The 16,902-nt window shown below is 41.5% G+C and overlaps 1 protein-coding gene across 1 annotated transcript; it reads left to right on the forward strand.

Moving 5' to 3' along the window:
• Positions 1-10,558: 10,558 nt before the first annotated feature.
• RFK (riboflavin kinase) lies at positions 10,559-16,694 on the forward strand. The gene is made up of 4 exons (XM_066988096.1): positions 10,559-10,808; positions 11,798-11,949; positions 13,124-13,226; positions 13,763-16,694. The coding sequence occupies exons 1-4, from the start codon at positions 10,727-10,729 to the stop codon at positions 13,891-13,893; spliced, it is 468 nt and encodes a 155-aa protein (XP_066844197.1). The 5' UTR covers positions 10,559-10,726; the 3' UTR covers positions 13,894-16,694.
• The last annotated feature ends 208 nt before the right edge of the window (positions 16,695-16,902 follow it).

A 16,902-nucleotide genomic window follows, 5' to 3' on the forward strand; every position in this document is an offset into this window, starting at 1 on the left:
TTACTAATGTAGAATATAATCCATATTCCTGGCAAACATATAAATGCACAATTTGTCCATATAGGTAGAACACATGGGGTTTCATTACACTGTGAAGAAATAAGATACAGAGTGAGAATCTCCTGTAGTTTATTTTTCATTTAAATAATTATTATTCAATTTATTTCCAAAACATTACTGAGGATTTAAACTGAAGTATCTGAGATCAGGACTTGGCTTAAAGTCTAAGTAACCCATTAGATCAAGTTGCTAGTGATATTCATTGGGCAGAATTTTGTATTTAAACATTTAATAGGTTTTAATGTTTACTGAGAAATGGTTGTAAATCCTTCAAGATTCTTCTGGAGTTCTCAGGTGAGTGAGGCTGCTGTGAATACGCTGACATAAATTTTATGAATTTATCAAAAACTATCAGACAGTGATGTTGTCTGATACAAACATAGTTAGCAGAAGTACTTGCCAAGAACATGAAGAATAAGCTTTAATTAATCATCTAATTTAGGAATATTCTAAGGACTGAAATGGAAGTGTGTTCAACTCTATAATGACATTCTCATTCTCTTCTTTTCCTTTAAATACAGTGTTGACATTCATTCAAAAACTAGCCGACTGGTGTAAACAAACTGATACCAAGTTGGCAGCATTTTTGAGTGCTCAGGTAAACAACTGGCTTTTGTTACCCCTTCCTCTATTAATTCACTGATCCATGCCCTTGGCACAAGTCTATAAGAAAGCTAAAACAAAAGCAGATAGAACGGTTGATTAAATTCCTTCAAAGAAAGGTCAGAATGACAGAATGTTATACAGTTTTGAAAGAGCTACTGATCTTCCTTGGACTTCTCAGTTCAGACTTACTCATTTTCCATCTGGCTGTACTGATAGTGAACAGGATATGCCAAATAAAATAATCTCATTTACCCTGAACAAAATTGTACTACAGATAATTCTCACTGAGTTGGGTAAGGCCAAAAATGGTGATTTTTAATCTGTGAATCTGAACCTTACGTATGCAAAAATCTCAGCCCAATGTGGTAATTAATAAGGCTTTGGGTTTATGTATTACTGAAATGAAACTTGATACAGCGATAAAGACCAGCCCATGAAGTCACATTTGTGCCTTCTCTACAAGCATTTTCCTCAGCCTGTTTGATTGTTTGATTGATTGATTCATGACTGACTTTCTAAATTTGACCATTTGGAGGATTACGAGTTGGATACTGAGTAGCAAAGTGGGGACTGAACAGCCAGGGGCAGGGCACAGTGGTGAACCAACATGCTAGCAAAAGCATGGTTGCATTTGGTATTTATTATTTCACGGTCTCTCCTCAAAGATTTTTCCAGAATATATTGAGATCTGAGTGATTTGGTGCAAAGTTTCTCCAAAGGCAACAGGTTTGGAAACATAAATGCTAGTTAACAGGTCTACGATAGGCAGTAAAAATGTATTAAATATATAGCATGAAAATGAGAATGTACTTCAAAACAGGCCTTCATATACATTCTCTTCCATGGCCTGATATCCCACTACAAGAAGAGAAGGATATCAGTTTTGTCTTTCTTCTGCTTCTTTTCTTTCTTTTCTTTCTTTCTTTCTTTTTTCTTTCTTTCTTTCTTTTCTTTTCTTTCTTTCTTTCTTTCTTCTTTCTTTCTTTCTTTCTTTCTTTCTTTCTTTCTTTCTTTCTTTCTCTTTCTTTCTTTCTCTTTCTTTCTTTCTTTCTTTCTTTCTTTCTTTCTTTCTTTCTTTCTTTCTTTCTTTCTTTCTTTCTTTCTTTCTTTCTTTTTCTTTCTTTCTGTTTCTTTCTTTCTTTCCCTCTCTCTCTCTCTCTCTTCCTTTCTCTCTTTCTTCCTCTCTCTCTCTCTCTCTTTCTTTCTCTTTCTTTCTCTTTCTTTCCTTTCTTAACATGTCCACATGAACCTACTACTGAGTTAGAAGAGCTGTTTCAAGCTTCCACAGGTTTGGATACCCTTGAGAAAGTAAATGGAATATGACATTTCCTAAAACAGTAGTGGTTATTTATTTATTTATTTATTTATTTATTTATTTATTTATTTATTCATTTATTCAGGAGGATAAGATGCAAAAGAAAGCAATTTTTAATTATAACTCCCAAAGAGCAAAACAGTCATCATCTTCATTTCTGATGTATGCAGCTTAACTGGGAGAATTAAAAGAGAAGTGCACCATAGATAATTTAGAAACAAACATCATCAGCTGCAGTATCTAGACCACAAAAGTCTTTTTGTTCTTACAGTAACACACAATTACCCAGAAGCAGCTTGGAGAACAGGTCTGTCAGACCTCACATGTGGCTGTACTGGGTCTGGCTGTGATGCAGTTCACCTTCCCAAAACGGCCCACACAGTGCTGTGCTCTCCACTTCTAGCTAGAACAGCACTGGTATTGCACCAACAACTTGTCTGTTGCTGAGCGGAGCTGACACAGCATCCAGATTCCCTCCAACCACCCCAAAGCCAGTAGGCTGGGGGTGGGCAAGAGGTGGGGAGGGGACATAATGAGGGCAGCTGACCTAAACCAACCAAAGGGATATTTCATACCATGTAATGTCACAATCAACAATAAAAGGTAGGGAAGGGAAAAAGAGAAGAGGAGGCTCTTGTTATGAAGATGTCTGTCCTCCCGTATGTGCATTGAGGTCCTGCTTTCCAAGATGTGGCCGAACATTGTTTGCTGATGGGAAGTGGAGGATAATTGTTTTTCTTTTTCCTTTAATCATATTATCTTTATCTCATCCTGTGAGCCTTTCTTGTTTCCAACCATATTTACTCTCCCCCTCTTCCTTTGAAGAGGGGGAATGAGATAGCAATGTGGTGGCATTTAGTTGGCCATTGGTGCAAAACCACTGCAATGGCACAAGAATTAACGGCCAGCAGACAGTTTCCATTGTTCATCGGGGAACTCACTGAAAACCAGAAGGTCTTATTTGGTGTGGGATTCAGAGCAAGTGTCCATGCTGGATGGAGCGCTCTGAGACAAACTGATGGTGCAAAAGTAGATGGACTAAGGCCGATATTCTAGTTAGAAAAAAATATTTAATACAAACCTCTAAGTAAGGATATAACCTACAAGAGTCCATGCTTGAGCTAAAGGACATATTCTCCTCATTCACAGCCCTGTGTCTGGCAATCTTTGCCGTCACCAGATCCAACATTTTGGCATATGCCCAATTGACACATTTGCAATATTAACACAATAGGTTGCACACTGCTGAGTCAAAGAAGAAGAGAAAAGTAAAAGAAGACACGAAATGCTTTTAACTTCAAAGAATTTGGAAGCACTTATATGAGGAAGTTAATCTAACTGTTCTATACTAAGCAATGCAGTAGACCTACTTTCTTCTTTAATACCTTACTGGTAAGGGCAATGATTGTTTATCACACAATATGCATGTTAAATGCATGATAGGTTGTAAAAAAAAAAGAAAGAGAGAGAGAAACAGGAAACACACAGATAGAACAACAGCTATTTGTTAGTAGCCACTGAACCTAGGAGCAACCTTTTGTCCCTTCATATCTGTGTGTTCTTGCCTTTAGATACCACATGCCATAGTTGTGCATGGTTTGACACTGGGGTAGGAAAAGATTCAGAAAGTACTAAGGGCAAAAAATATATTCTTCATTTTGTTTGTTGCTCCTAAATATGGCTTCTAACAAGAATTTTGCCTGACTATGGGGGAACAGCTAACTCTGGAGGAAATGCACCTCAATTTTTCCCACAGTTGTTTGAATCCATGTACGTTTAATAGAATTTTTTTGTACTTTTTCTGGTTTAATAGAGTATTCATGTTTATGGAATTAGTATTAATGTTGTCTGTGCTGTATAATCGCTGTAGGGAAATAATTTTTAAGGACTTGCTTGAGGCAGGATCACAAGTTTTTCTTCCTCTTTTAACTTCAGGGCTTTATTCCACCCCAACTGCCCACAAACCAAAGAAATCAGAAACCGGTCTTGTGTTACTTCTGTTACTTTGTACATATCTTTTGTATTCACAGTTTCGGTTGACTCAGCAGATATTGTGGCGGTTTTGCCTAGCTGGGCCACTGAACTCCACCATAACCACTCTCTCGCTCCCCCTCCTCAAAGAAAAAAAGGGAGAAAATATGATGAAAAGGGCTCAATGGTTCAGATAAGGACAGGGAGATCACTCAATGATTATTGTCACAGGCAAAACAGACTTAACGTACAGAGGTTAATATAATTTATTGTCTATCACTAGCAGACTAGAAGCTAAAAGCAAACTAAAAACACCTTCCCCCCAATCTACCCTCTTCTATGTCCTCCCCCCAGGAGTGCAACGGAACAGGGGAATGGGTGCTGCGGTCAGTCCCTAACGCTTTGTCTCTGCCGCTCCTTCACGGTCCCTCTCTGCCCCTGCTCCCCGTGGGGTCCCTCCCACGGGATGCCGTCCTGCCCGAACTGAGCCTGCGGGGGCTGCCCACAGGCAGCAGCTCTTCAAGCACTGCTCCCACACGGCTCCGTACCACGGGGTCCATCCCCCAGGAGCAAACTGCTCCAGCACGGGTCCCCCACGGGCGGCAGCTCCCCCCAGACCCCCTGCTCCTGCGTGGGCTCCTCTCCACGGGCTGCAGCTCCGGCCCGGGGCCTGCTCCTGCGGGGGCTCTCCATGGGCCGCAGCCTCCTCCAGGCCACCTCCACCTGCTCCACCGGGGGCTCCTCCACGGGCTGCAGCGTGGAGATCTGCTCCGTGTGGGACCCATGGGCTGCAGGGGGACAGCCTGCTCCACCAGGGGCCTCTCCACAGGCCGCAGGGGAACTGCTGCTGCGTGCCTGGAGCACCTCCTGCCCTCCTGCTGCACTCACCTTGGGGTTGCAGGGCTGTATCTCACTTCTCTCTCCCATCTGCTGTTGCACAGCATTTTTCTTCCCCTTTCTTCAATCTGCTCTCCCAGAGACACAACCAGCATTGCTCCCTGTCTCGGCTCTGGCCAGCCCTGAATCCCTTTTGGAGCCGGATGGAGCTGGCTCTGATCCGACATGGGGCAGCTGCTGGGCTCTGCTCACATACGCCACCCCTGCAGCCTCTCTGCTACCAAGCCCTTTCCACATAACCCCCAAACAGATCAGTAGAGCAGCACTAGGCCAGGTTTAATAGCAAAGGGAAGTGACAGTGAGGCAACTTTTTCAGACTCATTCAGCAGGAGCTGTGTAACTCCTCTGCTCACAGCATGGACAGGTCTGGCAAAAGCTACTTGGAGGAATACTAGGATCATGTGTACAGCAATTGTAATGTAGCCCAACAGACAAGAGTGCAAATCATGGCTAACCTTTCCCTCACTGTTGTGCAAATATATCCTGTGCTAAGATAATGTGGTTGCAGACAGTATGCATTAAGAAGGGTCACTTTGCAGTAGCGAGCATGAACTATGACTAGTTATATTTCTTTAAAATGCAGCAGATAGCAGATTGGTAAATGAATGTGTGGTTTTCTTGTAGAGATGATAGTGCTGTAACAAATGCAGACATCCCCTACATGAAATTGGGAGCATATTCATTATGGTAGGAATATTATGAATTCCACGTTCCTTTTGTAATTAGTAATTTTCAGCAGAATCTCTCTTTTTTTTTTTTCCTCAGTCATTTCTTATTGTTATTTCTTAGTCTATTCTTATTCTTAACTATTCTTATTTGTTAGTGTGAACAAGGCTGTAATGGCGAGCACAGGGAAGGTAAGAGAATGATTTTAAACACTGATAATTAGCAAGCAGGAACAAATGTAGCCATTTCCTTTGTCTTCTTCTCCCTGCAATATCAGTCACTAGAAACACTATTCTTCTGCTCTTTATGATGCTTTTGCATAGGAGAAAACTTTTTCTCTCTTGCAATGAAAATTAGTAAGGCCTCTTCAGCTTTCCATAAACAGAAGAGAAATGAGGCCAATGCAGGAAGTTACTGGACATAAAAAATGCAAATCTACCACTGGGGCAACATGTTTTTTTGTGGTTTGAGAGGGGATCTGTTCTTCACAGGACTTCTAAATAAAACCCATAAATGAGTCCGGTACTCACATTTTTTTACTTTTTGTTTTAATTCCTTTTGTCATCATGAAATTTACTTTTGTGGCATAGACAGACAGTTTTGACACACTGGCTTATTTTCCTTTTTACAGTGTTTAAACTTGTGGACTATCATAAACACCAAATATCATTTTATCTCCATATTCATCCCCAATTCAGCTTACTTCCTTCTAAGAACCTATTTCCTGCAAGAGATAGCCCTTTTCTGTAAGGTTTTAGCACCTCTGTCTTCCTTTTTTTTCCCCCATGAAAAGTGGGAATTAAGAGTAAAAAGTAAAGAGTAAAATACTTTCCACATCAGAAAAGTGTATTAAAAAATATTTTGTTATTAATTAATTAATTTTTGCTGTGTAATTCATCGAAATCAGAAATTATCCAGATTCACCAAAATCTGAAATAGTGGGGTTCCCCAGACCTCCATTTTAGGGCCTTTTCTCTACTGTCTTTGTAATTGATCTGGACACGGGAATCAAATGCACACTAAGTAACTTTTAGAGATGACGCTACATTAGAAGGAGCTGTTGACTCCTTCCAGGGTGGAGAGGCCTTGCAGAGAGATCTTGACAGACCAGAGGGCTGGGCAATCGTCAACCATACGAAGTTTAACAAGATCAAGTGCTGGATTCTGCACCTGGGATGGGGTGACGCTGGCTCTACGTACAGACTTGGGGGATGAGAGGCTAGAGAGCAGCCCTACAGAGAGGGATCAGGAGATTTTGATCATCAGCAAGCTGAACATGAGCCAGCAGTGTGCTCTGGCAGCCAAAAGGGCCAGCCGTACCCCGGGGTGCGTCAGGCACAGCACTGCCAGCTCTTTGAGGGAAGGGATGGTCCTGCTCTGCTCTGCGCTGGTGTGGCCTCACCACGAGTGCTGTGTGCAGTTTTGGGCACCATGGTACAAGAAGGACATAAAACTATTAGGAGGGCTATAAGGATGGTGAAGAGTCTAGGGGGCAGGATGTATGAGGAGCAGCTGAGGTCCCTTGGTTTGCTCAGCCCAGAGCAGAGCAGGCTGAGGGGAGGCCTCATGGCGGCCTGCAGCTCCCTCACGAGGGGAGCGGAGGGGCAGGCGCTGAGCTCTGCTCTCTGGGGACAGCGACAGGACCCGAGGGAACGGCATGGAGCTGGGACAGGGGAGGGTCAGGCTGGGTGTGAGGGAAAGGTTCTGCACCCAGAGGGTGGCCAGGCACTGGGACAGGCTCCCCAGGGCAGTGTTCACGGCACCGAGCCTGCTGGAGTTCAAGAAGCCTTTGGGTAATGCTCTCAGACATGGGGTCTGATTTTTGGGTGGTCCTGTGTGGAACCAGGAGTTGGACTTGATGATCCCTGTGGGTCCCTTCGAATTTGGGATATCCTGTGATTTAAGTTATTTATTTATTTACATTCAATGAGTTGGAAAACCAATACCCATCTAGCTGTATTTGTTTATGATTTTCTTAACCTCTCACAGCTAACTACTTCATGTAACACATTCTTGCATGCCATTTTCCCAGGACTACTGATCAGAACAATCTTGACACTAACTTCCAAGTTGCCTAGCATCTATTCGTCCACAGGGTATTGCACAACTCCTGATGACACAGAAAACTACTCCCAAACAACTTCTCTGACATCTCAACAGTCTTGTTTTTCTACATCTCATTGTGGGATTCCTGATAGCAATCTGTTTTGTTTTCCAAGAAATTCAAGGTATTTTGGAACACAGACTCTCAAACAGATGAGAATTTTACTTACTCATCTTTAGGAATGGAAGCTGCCTGAGATACCTTGCTCTGTATGACTTTTCTTTTGTTACCAAGGCCTCCGTGGGTAGGATTCTCCCTCAAGATTGCACCAAACCACTAATCAGGCTGAATTATATCTTTAGTTTCGTAGCAGGTTAGAAATCTACATCAAACTTTTGAATTGCTCTTATACTGTGTGATAGACTGGTTCAAACACGTTGATTTGGGTCAGCATGATTCAGCCTTATCAGGACTAGTTAGATCACAGCTGCTTAAACTGAGACACCTGTTATAGGGATGGCTATAAAATGCATTTAGTCTATGAAGAAAGCTTGTGTTCTTCAGCAGCTTTAAAACATACATAATTTTAAGTGCTAACCATGAAGTATGTCTACACGGCATGATACAATGCTGTGCAGAGACCAGTGAGAGCAGTTAAGGTAGCTGAAAGCAGTGCTGTGCGTTTTTCATGAAGACAGTTGAGGGTTCAGTATGGAGAAAGGGCACTAAGAAGGAAAAAGCTGAGGGCAACTTTTGAACACACATGAACTTTCAAACCAAATACAAACTTTCAAAAAGCATCAGGCTCTATGCATTTATGTCATATTTCTGCAACATCTGAATTGCACCAGTAAGTAATCAGACAAGCTTTGTATGTCACATGTTATTTTGTAACATGCAAATGGTAGTTGCTAGAATTTTCCGCAATTACCAGAAAGTGTTCAGTAGATTATATCAGCTGTTTTATGGTGCTAACATTGATAGTACTTGTTACTATCCTATTACATCACTTTCCTGTCATGTAATGCAGTCTTGCTAGCCATCACACAAATGTATGTTATTTTATAAAAGAACATGGTCCTTTCAAATAGAACAAAAAAAAGACTGTTAAAAAATAAACAAACAAAAACATCCTGTGTTTTGCTGTTCCAGACTAAAATACAGAATAATAATTTTGAAGCAGCTACGCTTATTAGACATTCTTGCAAGAGGGTTTTGTATATTACTTTGTACTCTGATTTCATCACCTGGTTTCAGCCACTAAAAGCAAGGCGTGCCAGAGTGTCCTTGGATTGAACTCCTGAATCAATGAGAGTTTTGTCATGCTGGGAATGGAAACTTCCAAGGAGCTGGTTAAAGTGCTACTAGTTTTACTACATGGCACTCTTTTCCCCGAGTTACCTCCTGAATATTTCATCAGAGCCCAGTGTGACCAGAATTTCCAGCTTGGCCAGGACAGCCCTAGAATATCCCAGCATCCAGCAGATACTTTATTGCTATTTTCCCCAGCTTCACATGGAGGAAACAGGATATTTCACTGTAAGCCATGCCTAGGAATGTACCCTTTTGCAGCATGGTAACAGGAGACAGAGGCCCTGTATCACAACACGGGGTTGTGTTGTGATACAAGTCATATGATTTATTATGAAATGATGAACAGAATATGTTCAGCATTGCACTAAATGTTGGTTAGTATGATGAGTCCGCAAAGCTTATATTTAATCAGGTAACCTGGCACGGGGCCTACACAGATGACTTGACACGTGTTCTGTTCTCTTTATTCTGTTTTCTGTGATTGCATATGTATACTAGAAAAATATTTAAGAACTTCTTACAAACAACAATAGCAGTCAATAATCCAGCATAAGCAAACAAGAGAAGTTCCTTTTTAGCTGCGTGAAATAGCACCTGAGTTTTCAAGTTACAGGCAGGTATGTGGTCTTCTGACAATGCTAACAGACATGCTCATCACTGAAATTCAGATACACTTTTTGAAAAAAAAAGTCTAACTCTACTAAATTTCAGTTCAGGTAACTAAATTCTACTTATGCAAGATCCCCATCTCCAGTATGAGCCAAGTGCAATCAACCACAAAATAAACATGTTTAGCATCAAGGACAGATTAAATTTTAGCTGAATCACAGCAACATATCACAATGAGAGAAAAAGCAATTAGCAGTAAAACTATTGGACAGAATAGATTTGACAAATAGGAGTCATCACTTAAGACTTCTGAGGAATTTTTAGTCACGTAGCTCCTAAAACAGTCCTGCGTTGCCTTGCTGTTCTATTTCTCGAGGTCTGCTGCTGCTGAGAGAAGGTGGCAAAGCTCGTGCCCAAACCTACAGGCGCTGAAAAGGAAGACACTGTGTGCCATCTTGTGGATATCACAGGAACATTCAATTTTGTTCTGAGGAGATATTCAGAAAAGTCAGGAAAAAAAAATCATTGAGAAGGGGAAGGGGAAAGGGAAGGGGAAGGGGAAAGAAAACCATGTATATATTTCCTTAAATACAAATTTTAGGCTGATGCTTAATTCGTTACTGTCAAGAGGGAATGTATTCTGGACATTCTGTTTCGTTTTGCTTTGCTTTTTGCCCTTCAATCGCCCACAATTCCTGCCAAGATCCTAGTTAATATCCAAGACGCTCCCATTAACGACCGTCAGGGAGAACGCCTTTATGTTTCGTAACTACGTACGCGGCAGGAGCACATTTCCTGCGTTTCTCCTTGTTACGCGTACTGCCACCGCTGCGTAACTGCTCATTAGCAGTTACACCGCTCACGAGTCTGTAGGGCAGCTAAAGCCCCTCAACCCGGTGAGTTTACACCTCAGCACAGGGCGGGCGGCGTGGCGCTGGGGCAAGGCAACGCCGCCGGTGCCGGGCCTGCCCCCCCCCTGCCCCCCCAGCACGGTAACGGCAGCCCGGCACCACGGCCGTTACGCAACGCAACGGCCGCCCCCTGCCCGGCCGGGCGGGGCGGGGCCAGCACTTGGCCGAGCCCATTGGCGGAGGGGAGGCAGGCGCTCTCCGCCGCGTCCCGCGGGCTGCGCGCCGAGGCGCTCGCCCCTCATTCCCCCCCCCTCCCCGCCACCCGCTTGGCGTCGCCCTCGGCGAGGCAAAAGCGGGGAGCGGCGGCGCGGAGGGGGAGCGGCGGGTGCGGCCATGAGGCAGCTGCCGTACTTCTGCCGCGGCGAGGTGGTGAAGGGCTTCGGCCGGGGCTCCCGCCAGCTGGGCGTCCCCACCGGTGAGCCGGCTCGGGCCGTTCAACCGCCGCCGCCGGGCGGCGGGAGGAGGTGGGGGGCCGGGGCGGGTGGGCGCCGCCTGGGACGCGCCCCGTCCCCTCGCCCCTCGGTTCCTAAGCGCACGAAGCGGCGTAATTGCGATTTTTCACCTCAGATTGTCGCTGGGGGTAACCGGGAAGCTTTCTGGGGCAGGTCTCGGGGTGCCGAGCTTGCGGCCACGCCTGTTAATTACCGAAGGCTTTTGTCCTGGTATTTAAATACCCGCTCGGTGTCGCGGGCTGGGGGAGGGAGGTGCCGCTGCCTGTGGGCTTCGGTGGGGATCCAGCAGCCGTAAATTCTTCCAGAGCAGCTTGGCGTCTGGCACGGCGAGATCTGCCCGTCCCGAAAGTAACTGAGGAATAAATAGTTGCTTGGGAAGGTGCCTAGGCTCGCTGTGGAGGAAGTGTGACTTAACCGTGTAGTTTTCAAAGAAAATGCCAGAAATCCACAGATATAAACGCCCTTAGAAGCAACGTGTATAAAGGTGACAGGTGATAAGGATCGTACTTTCACACATTTTTACATACTTACTAAGTAATTTTTTTACTACCTGCTAGGTAGTTTTGAGGTTATTTTATATTGCGGAAGAAGCTTGGTTGTTTTTTTGTTTTTTTTTCTCTTTGACCTTATTAAAGCTGTAGTGGTCATCCTAATCATGAAACGTGTACCAACTGAACGTTCGGCATATGTTTCTTAATGTTTGCTGCAGAGTGGCATGTATGTAAAACAGCACGTGCGAGAGATCTGATAACTCTGGTATTACCACAGGGGCTGAATTTTACAGTGCTGTTTTATACTTCATATCTTGCTAAGCGGCACGTTACATCACAGTCGTCATCGCGCTCATAAGCGTTCAATTTGTAGGCAGAAATTTTAAGCCTTGGAAGGTTCTGTGATGCCCTGGAGTTCCACAAGGTCACTTAACGCTTTACCCTTTCTAAAATTTTTGCAGCAAACTTTTCTGAGCAAGTAGTTGAAAGCTTTCCGTCTGATATCTCTACTGGTATATACTATGGATGGGCCTGTGTTGGAAATGGAGATGTGCATAAAATGGTTTTGAGCATAGGATGGAATCCTTTCTATAAGAATACTAAGAAATCAGTGGTAAGAGCTTTGCTTTGTGCGGTACTTTGCCTAGAAATTCCATTTGCTGTTAGAAATGTATTTGGTATCAGTCTTATATGTTCGTATTTTGAAGAGAAAATAGTCCCTGTAGCCAGACGGGATGTAGGCATAGATGAATAAAGCTTGTTCTCTTTGTCCTATTCCATCATTGCTTAAGTACTTCAGAGATCAATATTTATCTGTTTCTGAAACAGTGGTTGCTTATGGTGCTGATAGCTAAATAAGCATAAGCATAATAGGTGCTTTGAATTGACTAGGTATTGAGATCCCTAGCGTGAGCTGGGATGATCTAATCTTGTCTATCTATATTAAAACTAAGAGATGTGGGGGCACCTTAATATATAATTATTTTCTGTACTTTTCTTAAATGATGGAATCCATAGATGTGGTGCTGTGGCTTGATATACAGAATTAGTATTCAAAAATGTATAATAACAGGATGGGGGAGTTAAATTCTGAGCTGTGACAGCAGCGTTTTTCTTGTTGTCAGGTGCTGGTGTTTCTCCTGAGCCTTGCAGAGAGCTCTTTTTTAGTTGTTGAAAACACTTTTGTTTGGGCATGAATCTTTTCCTTCGAAGATTCTAAGTTTATGACTATTCTGATGCCTTTGACTTTTATAAACATACACTCCAAATTTTTTGCAGCTACCTTTTCTGAGCAAGACATAGGATGGGGAATCCTTCCTCAGCTTTCACTCCTGGAATTCTGTCGTTCATTTTCCAGATTTTATCATTCAGAGCTACTTGTAAAACCAGTCCTTAAGCCAGCTATTTCAGCATGTCTTCATAGTTGTTTCATCATGAAGTTAATGAAAGATTAAACTTTCTTTGTTGTTTGCTGCTTTATAAATATTACTTCTGGGAAGCAGTGAAACATTCCTCTTGAACATTTCTCCTTTTTTTTTCTTCTTTTTAATTTGGCTATCAGAATACTCTGTGGTGAAAAATATTTCTTAAACTCTGTGCAAAGTACAGTCCTCCCTCCTTGCAGAAGCCCTAGCCTCCTAATCTTGCATTGTACATACTAAACGTCTTCGTTTCATTGGTATGTGTTGTGGTGAATTTGTGTTAAAGGTATTAGCTGAACATACTTACTGTGGGGGGGAAAAAGTCCCAAGTTCATCATAAATGCCAACTAATTTCTCTTCCTTTAGGAAACACACATTATCCACACCTTCAAAGAAGACTTCTATGGAGAAATCCTCAGCATAGCCATAATTGGGTATATTCGACCAGAAAAAAACTTTGATTCCTTAGGTCAGTATCACGGAATTGTCTTATTCATGCAAGTAATATGTCTTCACTTTCTTTTTCTTCATAATGAGTTGTTTTACCTCTTAGCCTTTGAAATTTCAGTACAATGTTTCCATAAGCTAAATGTACTAATGTGTAAGTTAGTTCAGTAATAATAATAAAAAAAGCTCCCACATCTTGTTTCAGTCTAAATTTCAGTTGTCCGAGGAGTAATTCTAAAATCATGATATTGTTGTAAAAGCGTTGGTCTAGTCTGTTCATTTCTTTTGAAAATGCAGTTCTGTTAGGATTCAAACAGTTTATGAAATTGTTTTGATCTTTTTCTGAAATTAATTTTGGAACAAGGTAGTGACTACAGTGGAGGGAAACGTAACTCTGACATGTTTGAAAAAATAATTTTGCCTCTCCAACCTTGTTGTAATAATTATATTCTACCTCTGTGATTTTTCTGTCACTCTATGGAACAAGATATTTACGTTTGTTATTGTGTATTTAGAATTCTGATCAGCTTTTAAATACCCCTATTCTTCTATTTTTAGAGGCACTCATTTCAGCAATTCAGGAAGACATTGAAGAAGCAAAAAGACAGCTAGATTTACCGGAACACCGCAAACTGAAAGAAGACAACTTCTTTCATCCGCCAGGAGGCAAAATAGTAAACAACCACTGAGCAAACAGATGAGCTTTTTTCATGCTTTTTTTTCTCCTGTTCCTATTGTGGATCTCTTATATTTGCACTGCTTTTGTAGGTACTTTGTCATGTCTGTCTAGGCAACGAGATTGGAACCAACCATATAAGGGGATTTAAGTTTGCTCAAGTGAATTGATCAAACCCAGCCATTCAAAAGGAGTAGAAAGTGGTTTTAGGTCCTTTTGGATAAATTGTGCATCCAAAAATTTGCAAGTGTTTATAGAGTCAGTAGCGCACATAGAACATGACTAAAGTGAATTGTGACCTCTTCAGCCTGAAGGGGTGTAGAGTTCACTTAAGTGAAGAGCGTCAGTTTTTAACATACAGATGTTATTCCAACCTCTTTTCCCAATTTTCTGTAACTTTCACATCTGGATTGTAGCTAGCAGCTTAGGAAGTTTTGTTATTGATTGAAAAATTTCCTGTGGTGCAGGAAGCCAATGATTAGATAACCATAACAAGAATAACTCTCTATGGTTCTTATTTTTGATGTGCTTTACAGCTGTTGTAGTTGAAACTGTCGTTTCAATTGAAATTATTTATTTTAACTTTATTTGAAATAGATGTAATCACTGCTGCTCATTGATTTACTGAAATCTGAGATATGTACAGGCAACTGTACAGAAATATATGGGAATGTATGACCTCTGTAGTTTCCTTCAGAGGTAATGTTTCACTGAAATTCAGGACATGAATGATAGGATGAACATTGATGTACTGTAAAGGTTGAGGTTCTAAGGATGTGGAAATGCTATAACAAGACTTCTGCTCTTTGGGCTCTAAGACAGAAGAGGCAACTTTGCATTTCTATCTGCTGCTGACACACCCTAGGTGAAGAGGATCTTGAGGTTATTCATGTATTGACAATAAAATGACTGACATAAAGGTTAGTTTAAGGTACAGAAAAACGCCATCATCCCTCCACACCAAGCGTACGTAAGATCCAAAGTTTTGGTTAACCAAGCAGATCAATATACAGATGACAGCCTTTGGGGATTCATGTAATAAAACATCAGCACTATAGTAGGTATAGGGTATTTATTGCAAGTAAGTGCACCCTTCGCTACTCTGAAACGTATGCACATATAAATAGAAGTGATATTGTCAAAATCAATAGTAATTTGGGATAATACTAAAAATGTATGATGTGTGATTCTAAATCTGTTTTTTTTCTCTGATAGATTTTTCTATCCCCTGCTCAGCAAGGGGAGCTAGGTAAGCTGCTGTGACTGTCATCTTCATATTCTTCTGATATTGGCTTGTGATGTGGCTGAAATATTTTCTGAATTTGAAAATAGTTCTGTCAATATGTCTAACCTGTAGTTCTGCATCAGAACTGTCACATACAAATCGGGAATGCACAGAACTGTCCCATAGAATTTGGGAATGCACAATTCCTGTAGTATAACTTTCTGAATTTACTCTTTCTCATAACCCATCTGGATCCTACATTTCAGTCTAGGGTTTAAGAGGGCTTTAAGAAGGTAGCTTTCTCAGTCTTCTTTGTGGCAGGTGCTGTGAGGATGCTAGTTCCACTTCATACTGTCTAACTTTGAGCCAGCACCTGGGGATATTGCTAGGGAAGAGGTCTTGAGTGAGTCAAGGTGTCCTGTTTGCTGTGAAGAGCTTGAACAGAAACGTGAGATGATTTAAATGAGTTGTTCGTCAGTGATGTTGATAGCAGAAACAGAAGGAATACAGAACTGGGGGCACTCATTTCTGCACGAGCACTTGTTAGCGTAGACATTTTGATCTGCATAGCCAAGGTGGTTATATACTTCTCTGCTGAGATGCTGACAGTTCTGTCCTACCTGTTACCTGGATATTTTACACATGCTTCTGCCTTCTTAAAAGAAGAATATTAGGAAGAAAATTCACTTATTGGCAGTTAGAAATACTTTCTTTAAAAGAAGAACAAAACAACCTAGTGGACTTTATAACTTGTTATGAACTGTATGTAAAAATTTGTAAAAGAATTGTCTTGCAGAAGTAAAAGTTGAATTTTTTTATTATTTTAAAATGGAGGGATGAAGGGAATTTTTTTTTAGGCAAAGGCTGGAGGAATTCTTGAGACTGTAACATTTTGACATTGTTACCTTTTTATCTTTTTGGGAAGAACAAGTAGGGGTCACAGAAGTCTACTAAATGTGTTGCCAAATATATATTTAAAGAATAAATTGATGTTTGTCATGGTACTGTAGCTGAACTCTCATAGCTCCCCCATCTGTTCTTCCCGCTCCCCGTTTCCCCTGCACACCCGCATGGGTTTGCAGAGCTGAACTCTCTCTGTTTTTTCCCCAGTAATTTCACGTGTCTGTTGTGGAAACCATAGTGCCTTAAGCTGGTTGTCCGAATAATACTTTTCTGTATCTGCTAATAAATGCTACTATCCAAAATTCAATTCACTGGTTGTAGAACCACCGTGCTATGGACAGAGAACAGTGGCAGAGGCAAAACTTGAAAAACTTTGTTTGCTCTTGACTCTTACGTGAAGTATGGCGTATGGATACAATGAACTAATGAACTGCTCTGTGTATGCTTGTCTTCAAATTAGAGAAAATGTTATTAGGTTCATTTGGCTGAGTGTACCTGTCCACATTATTTAAGATAAAACATTATATGTCGACTATTTAAGCTCAGTACATAATCCCTAGCACAGTACAGACTTTATGAAGGGTTATATTTTTGTATTATATACAAACTTGATGTTGTCAGTTGATGTCAGTTGATGTTGCTGCACTGTACCATTAATAAAGGAATTGTAATTGTCAAAGTTAAAATCCTTGTCATAGGTTTCCTGATTGATCATATCTGATGCAAATAAATCATCTTAGTGTATTCCTTAAAATATTATGAAGGAGATGCTTTAGATGTATGTCATTACTCTGCTTAAACTTCTTCCAGATTCAGCAAAGAGCTGTTCTTGCTTACAAGCTCAGTGCTGCAGTGTTTGTGTTCAGTTACTTGCATTTCTTCTGTAAGGCACTA

The sequence above is a fragment of the Anser cygnoides genome, chromosome Z (assembly GCF_040182565.1).
Source record: "Anser cygnoides isolate HZ-2024a breed goose chromosome Z, Taihu_goose_T2T_genome, whole genome shotgun sequence".
In the NCBI taxonomy this organism is placed as follows: domain Eukaryota; kingdom Metazoa; phylum Chordata; class Aves; order Anseriformes; family Anatidae; genus Anser; species Anser cygnoides.